The sequence below is a fragment of the Eleginops maclovinus genome, chromosome 2 (genome assembly GCF_036324505.1).
Source record: "Eleginops maclovinus isolate JMC-PN-2008 ecotype Puerto Natales chromosome 2, JC_Emac_rtc_rv5, whole genome shotgun sequence".
Taxonomy (NCBI): domain Eukaryota; kingdom Metazoa; phylum Chordata; class Actinopteri; order Perciformes; family Eleginopidae; genus Eleginops; species Eleginops maclovinus.
The window spans coordinates 8,816,478-8,830,421 of NC_086350.1; the positions used below are offsets into that span (position 1 = coordinate 8,816,478).

Below are 13,944 nucleotides of genomic sequence, written 5' to 3' on the forward strand. Positions count from 1 at the left end.
GTAGTAATAAGTTGCACATTTGTTTAAAATGTCCTTCACTTATTCACAAGTGGGTCGTTCTGTTTCAGGCTGTCCCTAAATGCAGACAAAACAAAGTTTTTGCTGGTCTCAAGAAATGGGAATAAAGATAATCCTGTATCAGGCAACATATAGCAGCATATATAAAGAGACAATACGGGTTTACTTTTATAAACGCATAAAGAGCTGCTACATGTCCTTTCAAATTCCTCATGTCTTGAGGGAGAAAACCAAGTGGAGTTCTGCTATACAACTTTGTGGAGTATGGAGTTTACAAGCAGCACTTGAAAGCAGCATCAATCTCCTTCCTCTACACTTGTTGCGCTACGTCACGGGGGATGCGTCAGTATTTCGGAATTGTTTTAAACCAACTCAACTCAAACACGAGGAGACCTTTAAAAGTGTTTTAACGTCAACCAAAACTACCAACCTTATGTTTGAAGAACTCTTGGAATAATAAGGTAGTAAAAAACTAAAAGAAGAAAGATTTCCTCGTGACCGTGTTGTGAAATGAGTAGGTGAACCTCAGCCAATCAGCTTCCGATGCGGCGTCTCCTCCTCTCGCTCACTGACTCTGAAGTGAGTTTGCGATTCGACAGCTGAGGGGACTGTTAAGGGAAATTAATATTTGACAAGTCTAAGTTTAGACTACTGGGTTTTGATCGGGACCTTGTAATGTTTCATGTATAATATATGTAGATGCCTTTTAAAATACTGTATGAATTACCTTGTGTCTTAATGGTATCCCATAAAATACTTCTTTTTGCTTTTGCAGTCTTTCTTGTCTGTAGTACAGATTTTAACAGTCCTTGTAAAGTGGTTTCTGATCTGAACCCTGTCCACTCTGGTCTAGAGATAAACAATAATATAAAATCCTCCCCTTTCTGTATTTTATAGAATATAATAAACCTTTCACAGAGTTCAATACATTTGTTGCGACTCGCCGGGACAATCTTATGCAGATTGGACCACTAAAGTGTTTTTTTTGTGTCAGATCTGGTCTAAATTTCACAGATTTGAAAGTGAGTTTCAGAAAATATTACCTAAAAGGACTAACATGCTTTTGCAACATTAAAAAAAAAAAGATATTAAGAAAAAGTAGACAATCTGTCGCAGAGCGATGTAGGTTAGTCCTTCTCATTGCACCATACTGTGAAATTGTGCACATTCCTATGACTATTTTGCACACTGTTTGCACAACACTTCCACTCTTAAAACTGCACAACCCCTCCACACAAAATTCTGATAAACCTTTAATGTTTTTACAGTCATTTTTCATAATCCCACTTTTATTTCCTTTTTCATTTGAAATCTTATGGAATACTTTGAGAAATGTTCTATATATATATATGTTATTTCATAACTTAATTTCTTTGACTGTGTTTATCACACATATCACAATAAAGAAAACTCTTTGTATGTGTAAATCTACTTAGTAAATACCTGATTCAGATTCCCCTTAACTTTTCCCTTAGCTGTGGCGACTCTGAGGCTAACTTCAGCCGCGTCCTCTCGGCAGTATGGCCGCCGTCCTGTAGCAGTTCCTCTGTGAAGACATAAGATTATAGCTTCAGCACTTTTAACAACAATGTCGGCGCTACTTTTCCTGCAAAAGTCTTTGAGCAGACTACCACCGAGTGTGGCTCGGCAGGTGGTCTGCTGCTGCTATCACACCGAGAGAGGAGTGTACGGGTACCGACCCAAACTGACCGAGAGCCGACATGAGTTACTGAAGGACCGCATCGCAGCGCTGAATCAAGGTCAGTATGGGGTTAATTTAAGGGGTTAAATAAGGTTTTATCACAGTAGGAACAACTTTAAGACACACTTTATATGTTAACTAATCTTTAATGATGACCAAGTTGAACTACCTGTTTGTAAAGTTATTTTAGTAAGTATTCCGTTTGTTTGTACGTGTGTAAATATATACTCAAGTATTGTACTTAGGTAAAACATTTATACTTTGACTTCAGTATTTTCATTTCATGCTACTTTATACTTTACTCCACTACAATATGTTGGCAAATGTTGTACTTTTTACTCCACTACATTCATTTAACGGATGTAGTTACTTTTTCGATTTATGGTATTAATCCAAAATACAAATTAAGTTAATCAACCCATACAAAGTTCAAGCCATCCGTCAGTAATTAAAGCAATTAAAATAAACCCCACATTTACCAAGTGCAACTTTGAAGTGATTAACTCATTGATGCACCAATAAGTACAATAGAATAATGTAAAATATAAGCTGCGTATATGTGCCATGCTGCATTATGAGTACTTTTACTTTTGGTGCATGAATTATATTTTGATGCCAATACTTTTTTTACTTACTTGAGTACAATTGTGCATGCTGGACCTTCACTTGTACTAGAGTATTTATACACTGTAGTATTGCTACTTTTACTTCTTAAATAACCTGAATACTTCTTCCACCTCTGCTAAAAAATCTCCATCCCATTATAGTTGTGTCATTGTTTAGCAGATGATGTTGTCTGCTGAGGTTGCCAGTACATCTCATCCTGACATATATCGGCCTCTTTTCTTGCAGATCATGGTCTATCCCGTTTGGTGGAGGCATACAGAGCACACGGACACAAAGCTGCCAAAATAAACCCTTTAATGCCTGAAAAAGCTGTTGCTGACAGCGTCCCAGAGATAACCATGCTGACTGACACCATCACAGGACAGCTCCACACCTCAGGTACAGGAAGACAGGTCACTTGTGTACAGGTGTGGGGAGACTTGCAGAAAGCATGCTGAAGATTGTCTCCCCTAACAGCTTTCAGTGGTGGAAAGTAACTGAGTACATTTACTCGCGTATTGAATCATTTTGAGGAACGTTAGCTATGTAATTCTAGTGTCTTTATACTCTTACAGGACAACATTCTAGAGGGAAACATTGTAATTTTTAATAGTAGTTACTTTGCATATTCAGATTATTAATACAGAATATGACCAATTGACAGATTATGCATTATTATCATAAAAAAAGATCTGAGATTAACAGTTCAAAGTGGTTCAAATCAGCTGCAGCTTTACCAGATGCAATTTTAAAGTGATAATACATTAACACATGAATGATTACAATTCAATAATATAATATGAACCATTCAGAAGTGGGCCAATCAGCATAATGAATACTTTTACATTAAATACTGGGAATTTGTTACTTTTACATAAATAAACAATCTGCGTTCACCATTAAACGGCAGGTATAACATAGTCCTGAGTAAGATAAAGTTGGAATCAATGACATCAGTGCCTCTAATTCTGAGGTGTAAAGCAAAACAATGCTCCCCTCTGCTCGTGAGTCCCTTGTTGGTGCTCTGACGCATTTATTGTATTTCTGTAGGTCTACGACATTTTGGCAAAGCAGAGGCTTCAGTGGAAGAGGTTCAGGCTTATCTGGAAGAAGCGTACTGCGGCCATCTGTCAGTGGAGACCAGCCAGCTCAGCAGCCTGGAGGAGAGGGAGTGGTTCGCCGACCGCTTCGAGGAACTCAAGAAGAAGAGTTTCTCCCCCGAGGAGAAGAGGCAGCTGGCCAAGGTCATGCTGGAGTCTCAGGTTGGCAAAAAAAATGTTTCGTATTATTTGACACATCTAATCACGTTGCGTGTAGATTTATGTTTTTCTTGGTAGATTCTGACCAGTAAGGATTTTCTTTCTTTTAATAACTGTAATGGATAGCATATTAAAATATTTCTGTAGTTGAGAGTTAGGGGGTTAGCGACCCTGCACTGCTAGCAGAAGAGCCGATTTTTCAAATATATTTCACGTCATTTCTCTGAAGGTCTTTGTCCCGTTTATAAAATTTAAAAAAAAGTTAAGTTGCACAGTCCAATCTTGTTTGTGTTTCTGTTCAGGCTGCATGAACCATTTTCCTGTGCTGTGTTCGTTCAGAGAATTTACTTTTTCTTAGACTGATAGCAGATCAAGCTAGAAATTGTGTGATTCTGGTCGTCGACCGATTGATACTGTATGTGCATCTCTACTTTCAAATAGCAAAGCCATTTTTTTTATTGTCAATCTGTTTCTTTACTTTTCTCTCCCCACTTTTAGGAATTTGACCACTTCCTGGCCACCAAGTTTTCTACTGTGAAGCGTTATGGAGGAGAAGGAGCAGAGAGCATGATGGGATTCTTCCATGAGCTTTTCCGTCACTCGGCCAACAGCGGAGTCACTGACGTCATCATCGGCATGCCGCACAGAGGCCGGCTCAACCTGCTCACAGGCCTGCTGAAGTTCCCTCCAGAGGTTAATATCCATGACACAGTCACATTTAATGAGACATGTGCAATTATCTGTGACCTGACAGGATAAGATTGTTTACTTTCCACCACTGTAATCAGCAGCACGAGTAAACAGGAAGTCACAGCCTGCTGCCAAATGGTAAACAAGGGTAACTTCAAACAACCTTTTCTCTGCAGCTCATGTTCCGTAAGATGCGAGGCCTCAGTGAGTTCCCCGAGACGTCGACTGCCACCGGGGACGTCCTCTCCCACCTCACCGCCTCACTGGAGCTGGATTTCAGTGCTGCACGTCCTGTCCATGTGACGATGCTGCCCAACCCATCTCACCTGGAAGCCATTAACCCCGTGGCTCAGGGCAAAACTCGAGCCAGGCAGCAGCTCAGGCAGGAAGGGGATTATTCCCCTGAAGACAACGCACAGCCAGGGGACCAGGTCATCTGTCTGCAGGTACAACTAATACACACATGCAGGAAAAAAGTAAAAATGCACAACAACAGGAAGGGCAGCTTCTTGTGTCTTAGTAGGGACATTTCTTTCCTTTTTAATTTAACATTTTGCAATCATTTTGGTATAAAGCGTACATTTTTGTTCTGTTTTGTTTGTTGGAAGTTCAACCTGAGCTTCAACGGTGAGTCTATAATAAACTACATACAGACACTCAGACCCTTCAGTACAAATGTCCGCTTTGAAACCCATAAAAACATAATTTTAGATACCATGGCCATAGCAGCTTGAATTAATTGGTTGCACAAAGGGAGCTCTTCCTCACTCTTTCTTATTGAGCAATAGACTTAATAAAATAAAGAAAATCTGGCACATGAATCCCATGGTTGATGGTCACTACGTGGATTTTGTTGCAGATCAAGCTCCAAATTGCACATTTTTGTAATAAAAATGTTATGGTATTTCTCACGTTCAAAGGTGTTTTCAAATGTTTTCATGTCCGTCTTAAAACCATTGTCAGACGCCCATATGAAAACAAAACGTATTAGATGTCAAAGTGGTTTGTAAACATAATACAGAGTCATACATCCCATACAGTGTCCACAGACAAACAGTCTCAATAGTAGACATGTTCAAGTCTTTGCTCTTCTCTTCAGATCCACAGTTACAAAACCCCTCTAGGCCTTGTAAAATATTGAATCAATAATCCTCATACAGTGTTACTAAAACTTAAAGACAATCCCTGTGCTCCTCTCCTCAGGTCCACGGTGACGGCTCTTTCACAGGCCAGGGGATTGTTCCAGAAACCTTGACCCTTTCAAACCTCCCTCACTACAGAGTGGGTGGGAGCATCCACCTCATCGTCAACAACCAAGTGGGTTTCACCACTCCATCCGAGAGGGGAAGATCCTCTCTGTACTGTAGCGACGTCGGTCAGTAAAACACAGGCCTAGAAACATCTGTCAATATGTATTTGCACATGTGCTTCTGTGCAAATTTGAAATACTTGAAATCAGTTTCCCTTTTTCTGATGGAAAGATATTGAGACATTCTGTTATAATCAGAAGCTAATGCCCACCTCTCTAACCCAGGTAAGATGGTGAACTGTGCTGTGATCCACGTAAACGGTGATGATCCAGACGAGGTGCTGCGGGCCACTCTGCTGGCTGTGGACTACCAGCGTATTTTCAGGAAGGACATCATCGTGGACCTGGTCTGCTACCGTCAGTGGGGCCACAACGAGCTGGACGAGCCTTTCTTCACCAACCCGGCCATGTACAAAATCATCAAGTCAGTTCAATTGACCTTTAATTACTTTGTATCACATCACATATCACCTCACATGTTAGTGTAGCAGATGGATCATATTTCTAAGGCCTCAAGCAGATTATAAAACTGTAATATTTCAGCAGGTATTTGAAAGTAATATTGTTGTAATCCAATCCCGTCGACTTTTAGCTTATGCTCGGTCAGTTTGAGAGCGACAGAGTTATAACAATATAATAACATTTATGAAAATACATATGCACAAAGCTAAATGTATACATTGTTTTATTCCCCTATAGGTATATTGCCATTTGTACATCGTGTAGATATACTGAGTAATAAACCAGATTTTGTCTCATTGTTGCGTCCTCGCAGAACTCGTAAGAGCGTCCCTGACTCTTACTCAGAGAAGCTGATCTCCGAGGGTCTGATGACCGAGGCGGAGCGTGACGAGATCAAGTCCAAACACTACAGCATGCTCAACGACAAGCTGTCCAACATGACCCTGTACACCCCCTCATCCACCAACCTTCAGGGCCGCTGGGGGGGTCTGGGTGAACCCCAGGCGAAAGTCACCACCTGGGACACAGGCGTCCCCGTCCCCTTGCTGCAGTACGTAGGAGCAAGATCTGTGGACATCCCCGAGGAAATCCAGGTGCACAGCCACCTGAGAAAGACCCACGTACAGGTACGACCATCGTCTTATTGTGTATAGTAGTGTGTACGTACTAGCGTGTGTGTGTCGGCAGCTAATCTTCCCTGCTACTGGACCCATCCACCCAATATTTTTGTGCGCATTTATGACACTTTGCTGAAAGATTTCTTGTATTTGCTGTGATTCAACTATTTCGAAAAGCCTATTTTATTGATTATTTGATATCTTAATTGAGGCCTGACCGCTCACTTCTCTTAACCGGCTGCTACTTCAGAAGAAAAAGGCTTTTGGGCAACCCCCTATGTTTCATGCCACATTTTTGCCTTACTTGAAGCTCCAAAGCTGAGAAGTATAATAAAAGTTGCACCTATTTTGAACGGGAGCATCTGTAGATTAATTCTATACTTGGTATGTTATGATCCACTAAGTAAGAGACTAAACAAAATGAATGAATTCATTTTTGTTGGTAACTAGACATCCATCTTGACTGTAACAGAGTCAGAAGGATCAACTCTGTAGGTCAATACATGTAATGTAGTAACTGCGATGGGAGAGGAAGACACACTTGGTGTTGGCTCGTACTCTATTTAGCAAACTTTAAAGTTACTATTGGATTGTCTTTTGTTAAAGTAGCAGCAGCTCAATTTGTGATGTTTTCCTTTGTGAACTCAGGCTCGGTTGCAAAAGCTGGAAGAAGGAAGCAAACTGGACTGGTCGACTGCAGAGGCTTTGGCTTTCGGTTCTCTTCTCTCCCAGGGTCAGAGGAGAAAATATATGAATTACTTCATTGTTTTGTTGCTGGATTTGGAGAAAATGTTAAATGTTTGTTGTTACAGGCTTTAACATTCGAATCAGTGGACAGGACGTGGGAAGAGGCACTTTCAGTCATCGACACGCCATGGTGGTGTGTCAGGAAACCAATGACATGTACATCCCTCTGAACCACATCAGCCCTCAGCAGACCGGCTTCCTGGAGGTGAAATCCTTCTAAACGATGACACATTATGTGTTGAAATATTGACATTCCTAACCTTAATGCTCGTTTAAAAAACACCTAAAATATCCTCCTTGCATTGAGATTATCAGTATGTCTTTGTGTGTGTGTTCAGGTGTGTAACAGCCCGCTGTCCGAGGAGGCGGTGCTGGGATTTGAATATGGTATGAGTATCGCACAGCCCAAGCTCCTTCCCATCTGGGAGGCTCAGTTTGGAGATTTCTTCAACGGAGCGCAGATCATCTTCGATACCTTCCTCACTGGAGGTAAACTTCTGACTACACTGGTGTTACCTACCGATATTTTTTGGAAAGAACTTCACTAATCAGATGTGGAACTGCTGTCTCTGCAGGTGAAGCTAAGTGGATGCTGCAGTGTGGGATGGTGATCCTGCTCCCTCACGGCTACGATGGAGCCGGACCTGAACACTCTTCCTGCCGCATGGAGCGCTTCCTCCAGGTCTGTGTGACTGAAATGTAATCCGTGTCAAACCAACTTAGCAGTCCACCATTTTCTGTAACTAACATCCATGTTAACACCAAGTTGTGATGAGAACTGGGATTTCATATGCACATAAATGTAGAATAAAAGTCATAAATGTCCACTTTGCAGCATACTGTACAAGTTAGAGATTAATAAGTAGTGTTCAAGCATAGATGATTGTTACATTTATGCAAAAAAACACAGTCATATTTTTCCAAAATACCCTGTCATTCCAATTTTGCTGCTTGTGAACTTTTTACAGACCAAGACACTCCTGCCTTTTATAGCGTTTCAAAGCACTGCTCTATCACTGCTGTTATTTGTTAACTGGTTTACAGCTCTAAGTCTGGATGTTTCTGAATCGCATGTTCTACTAGCAGCTTTTTCGTTGGTTTTGTGTTATGTTACTCATTAGCTCAATGTAAATGATCACTAACTGCTCTTGTTTTGTCTCTCAGATGTGTGACAGTAAAGAGGAGGGTGTGGACGATGACCGTGTCAACATGGCTGTGGTCAACCCCACCACATCCGCTCAGTACTTCCACCTGCTGAGGAGGCAGATGATCCGTAACTTCCGCAAACCTCTCATTGTGATTGGACCCAAGACACTGCTCAGATTTTCTGTAAGTGGTAAAAGAACATTTCCAAATCCTTTAAACTAATGTTTCCATGCAAGTTGCAGAATAATGTGTGTTGTTTTCACAGGGGGCAGCGTCCAGTCTGACTGAGATGGCACCAGGAACATCCTTCAGCCCAGTGTTAGGTGATGCTTCAGTCTCTGCAGGAAGGTACAGAAGTGGCAATATTTATATTATTGAAGACATAATACATCATTTTGTATTTCCATCTTTTGGAACAAATGAAAATGATGTAACATGTTGAAATATGAATGTATGGTATTCAAACCGTTATTCACTAAAAATCAAATGAGATAAAATGAGGTAAAATGGCTGTCCCAAATGTAGTTGTTTTTTTAGATGTTGAAGCTTCTATCTGAGTTGAACGTTGTATGTCTTTGTAAAGCAGCAACATCATTTGAAAAGGGGAGAAAGTAGATGATATTTTTGTTATTGTTGTTGTGTAAATGTTATTTGTGGTGCTGTTGGATTGTTGCTACAGCGCCCCGACAGTACAGGCACTTTTCTTGCTTTGTGAGCGACAAGCTCAATAGGTATATCTTATCTATCTTATTTAAGCAGTATCAGCTCTGAATTTCTGAAATGATTACATGTTTCACTTCAGAGGTTTTTCACTCTTTGACTTGACAACACTGGAGTTAATGGAAAGGTTAGATTAGTTCATTCAGAAACAGTCATATGCACGCAAAAACAGGATCAAATATGCAAAAAGAAAAGCTGAATCCAATGTTGATTTAGAATTTGAATGTCAACATAATGAAAGAACCCTCAAATGGTTGTTACAACCGTAAGATACATTGAAATAAATATATATATTCTTTATTTTCCTTTCATAAAAACTGCTAAAATGTTGAAGACACTTCAAAATGATAACCCATACATTAAGCCCCTTTCTCTGTAATTCCATGCAGTGTCCAGAAGGTGGTGCTGTGCTCAGGGAAGCATTACTATGCCCTGCTGAAACAGAGGGAGACATCAGCAGCCAATCAGAACACAGCACTGGTCCGCTTGGAGGAGCTGTGTCCGTTCCCTTTGGACGCCCTGCAGCAGGAGTTAAAAAAATACCCCAATGCCAAAGGTATGTGTGACACCCCCACCCCCATACTGACTGTGTTAGTGCTGTCATAACAACATCTTATTTGATATCAGTCAGGTCATTGAGGAAAAGTGAATAACCATTACTGGCCATTATTTCCCCTAAAACAGCACAATAGAGGACAAACTCACAGCCACTACAAGAACTCCACTGTAAATCCTATAACTATACAGTGCTATATACTTGCATGCACTTTCCAAACCGATGTTAAAGTGCTTTATAAGACAATAAAGGCAGCTATATTAAGCAAAAGTCATAATAAGGGTTCTATAAAAATAAGAAGCGGCAGAACAAATGAATACCTCCTTAGATGAGATGGTGTAAATGGACTCTTTGCTGACATGCTTGCAGCATTTTGCATAATACCCATGAGTTTCTGAGGCACTTCCCTCTGCCACATTATGTAATACTGCAGTCTTGACTGACTGATGCACAAGAGGCAACACAAGTTTATTTACATATAGGTTTTCAAACACAAAGGCAACGTGTAGCTGTTTACTTCAGGGTTAAAAATGCATTCACGCAACACTTAAAGCTAAGATGAGCATGACAATAGACAACAGAAGAAGTGTTATATCAAAGTTGTAGGGCAGAAATAAAAAGCCAAAATGTAATAGAAAATCCGATGCTAGCACAGATATTCTGAAGGATTGTTCCACGAATGAATGTGGTGCAGAGAAACTTGAAGCTCTCCATGGTCTATTTTAATCTTGTTTATTTAGATTTTACAAAAAGCGTAGATTGCATACACTAAGTGTGATGACTAAAGTCATTTTAGTTCTATCATTGATTACTTTATGGAAAGTGTTTGTCCTTCGATACTATTAGGATCCAGAGTGATATATACTGTACCATCTACATTTGAGTATCGGACAGGAAAACAATTTCAACTGCATCTCTTTTTGGTGAGTCAGAGGAAGTTGAATGGCATTCAGCAACTTGAATAGAAGTCTGACAGTCTCCACTTTTAATCACAGTCCTGAAGGGAACATCACTCACAAAGAAACCACTAATCTGTCAAACAAAAATCTAAAGTATGAGCTTCAGCGAAGTGGTTTTCACTGCACGACCCATTGTGCTAGGTGTTTCTGTTAATGTGTCCACCCCGTGTCGCTGAATGATTGTCACTCCAGGCTGATTGCTTCATTTCATTGAGCAAGACTTTGTGAGCATGAGGAACTAAAGGCATTCAACATCTTGTGAATTTCAACATTGATGTAACAATTTCCTAAATTGACAACATGTTTACATCCAAAACATTCTGCTTTAATCCATAGTTGTTGGCATTGAGGAGAAAACCACATTTTCACTATGGTTCGAAAAAAGTTTGCTCCCCCACTTACCACATGTAAGGGAAGGCATGCACCTGTACAAAAGGGCAGCTAACAGCATGAATTACTTTAATATAGCCACAAAAAAATATATAACGTGCATTCAAATATTTAGGAATAGAGTTCTTACACAAAGAGGGCTTTTTTCTCCTATAAGTGAGGTTTAGCATCCCTATTATCAGAGACTTCAGCATCTACTACAGCACTAAATATCCAAATATAAAAACACTATTTAAGTTTAAAAAAACTATACATTTGTTGGCCTTCACAAAGATTCCTTCCATTAACTGTTGCAAGAACATCACTGTAAGTTGTTCTCCCTTATCCATGATATCCATAAACTATTTGTTGCCTAAAAGTCGTCAGAGCTGCTCATCTTTCCCTGACCATAGAAGTCTACATCTGACCGGAAGTTATGTTTTATTTTAAAAGGCAGCCAAATCATAAATAATAGAGCCTTGAAAAAAAACCCCGCTGGTGATCCCGTTTCTTAGTCTTATGTCAATACTTTTCTTTTCTGTGTTTATAACTTCAGAACAGGTTAAAAAATGTTGTGAGGTGAATTTATTTGTTGTCAGGATAATAGTTTGTTGTTGATGTGATACTTATTTCAACCACAAGAGAATAAAGTGGACCAATAGTGCAGTATCTTATACTGTATATATCACACTAAAAGCGTGTTTTCTTCCATGTGTGTTTCAAGTCTTCCATGTACTTCCTTTAGACAAGAAATGCCTTTACGAACGTTATTGTTATACAACTTGCTCACACACAATAAAAGAAGATCAAACTTAAAAAATGATCGAGAGTTTTTTCTCCCTTGCCTCTTGAGACCTATGTTAATGTGTGGCTTCCAAGGGTGGACTTCTTTTGTTATTCTCATTATAGCAGAGTGACATTTGAAAGCTCAGGTTTCACTTCGGCTCTCTATTTTGTTGTTTCACCTCCACAAAAACACGTACTGAAAAGATCCAGTTTCAGATGTATCTGTTTGTTTAACGGGAAAAAGAGAAGACAACCGCATGAACCAGTCACATGTTTGAGTCATTTCCTCTTTTATTTTCATTGTAATTAACGATTTAAAATAAACCCCCCCCCCCCAGAGTTTATTTGGAGTCAGGAGGAGCCACAGAACATGGGCCCCTGGTCTTATGTAGCTCCCAGGTTTGAGAAGCAGCTGGCTTGCAAGGTGAGCACTCATTCAAATACTAAAATATACAATTTGAAACATCTTGGTTCTGAAATGACACGCACTAAACCGTCTCTTCTTGTTTCTCAGCTTCGGTTAGTGAGCCGACCTGCTCTGCCCGCCCCAGCTGTCGGTATCGGGATCCTCCATCACCAGCAGCAGGAGGCCATCCTCTCCGCCACCTTCTCCTAAAACACGCAACAAGACTGAAAACAGTGAACAAGCAACAAGACTACTCTACATACTGGCATCTGCTCTAATCCCTCAAACCAGCCTCACCAAATGTGTAGCACAGGAGATGCACTGGAGCTTTTTACATGATATGGATTTCCGGTTCAAATAATTAGGTATTATAAAGAGCAAATCAAAGGAAGTGTTAAAGAGAAGAAAGGTTTTTTTTAAACAGGTTTTTAATTATTATGTTTAGGGTTTTCAGGAATGACCTTAATTGTGTCTCCCCTTTCTTGTTTTGACTGCCTGTATTGTTTGTGTTCAGTGGCAAAGCACTATGGTAAGAAAAAAGACAAATGTGGGTTGGATCTGACCCAAGGCCTTAGAGACATTGGAGCACTCTTAGCTGACCGTCATATTTTCAGCACTGGAGATTGTTTCTCTTGGTACGATCTCTTAAACCAGAAAATGTTTAAGAAACAAACAGAGTTCCTTAAATACATGAAACCATACAGCATGAGGAGTTTTAAGGACTTTGAGTAAGAAACAATAAAACTAAGAGTATGGAGAGACAGACTCACACCTGGTTGGATAGGATGGTCATGAATTTTCACGATCTCAAGATTTGATGTCGATTATTTGATGGACCTGCATTCATCTCGACTCGTGCATCAGCTGCACGTTCATCCATTGACTACTGCTCGCCTCATGCATTCAGTCTCCGCTAGTTTTCCCTAGTTCTGAACAGAGAACATTATAAGTTATGGAAATGTCTTTGAAATATGTATGTAAGTACTGGGAGAACTTGAACTGGATTTCTGAAGAAAGAAAAAACACTTTTTATCCAACCTTGAGTTAGATGTGTCTGGACATTTCATGCTACAAGAATTGAATCATGGTTCAGAATAAGTCTTGAATTAAAAATAAGGCATTAAAGGGCTAATGTAAATAAACCAAGTGAGATGGATTTCAAATGGAAATATTTTCAAATAAATCTTTTTTCAGTTTATGCATTGTGCTTTTTTTCCTCCTAATCTAATGGATTACTTGGATAAGAATCTGTTGTGTTGAAATATGAGCAATGTGATCATAATATCACTCTCCATTAGCTCCTCTGATCTACAACCGTGATAAGACTCATAATCAAATTTAAAATCTGTAGCTGCTGGGAGAAGCAGGCTTGAGATGGACTTTATGTAAAAAACATATAAACTCAAAAGCGTGACATTGTTAAAGTTATGCTCATTTTGACCCATAAGTAAGAATCTGGGGCACACTGGAGGATAATACAAAGTCAAGCTTACAGCTTCTGGAGAATATTTAGCTCGGGTAAGGATAACCTGGTTCAAGAATAAGAGGTCAACGCAATGGATTTCAAAGATGAGCACGAGGAGGAGCTCCAG

General features: G+C 39.9%; 1 protein-coding gene across 1 annotated transcript; it reads left to right on the forward strand.

Moving 5' to 3' along the window:
* The first annotated feature begins 1,514 nt into the window (after positions 1-1,514).
* dhtkd1 (dehydrogenase E1 and transketolase domain containing 1) lies at positions 1,515-13,550 on the forward strand. The gene is made up of 17 exons (XM_063906428.1): positions 1,515-1,778; positions 2,573-2,725; positions 3,377-3,588; positions 4,084-4,278; positions 4,452-4,721; positions 5,479-5,650; positions 5,810-6,008; positions 6,360-6,672; positions 7,312-7,396; positions 7,476-7,615; positions 7,749-7,899; positions 7,986-8,092; positions 8,575-8,739; positions 8,822-8,904; positions 9,666-9,832; positions 12,285-12,370; positions 12,461-13,550. The coding sequence occupies exons 1-17, from the start codon at positions 1,607-1,609 to the stop codon at positions 12,560-12,562; spliced, it is 2,772 nt and encodes a 923-aa protein (XP_063762498.1). The 5' UTR covers positions 1,515-1,606; the 3' UTR covers positions 12,563-13,550.
* The last annotated feature ends 394 nt before the right edge of the window (positions 13,551-13,944 follow it).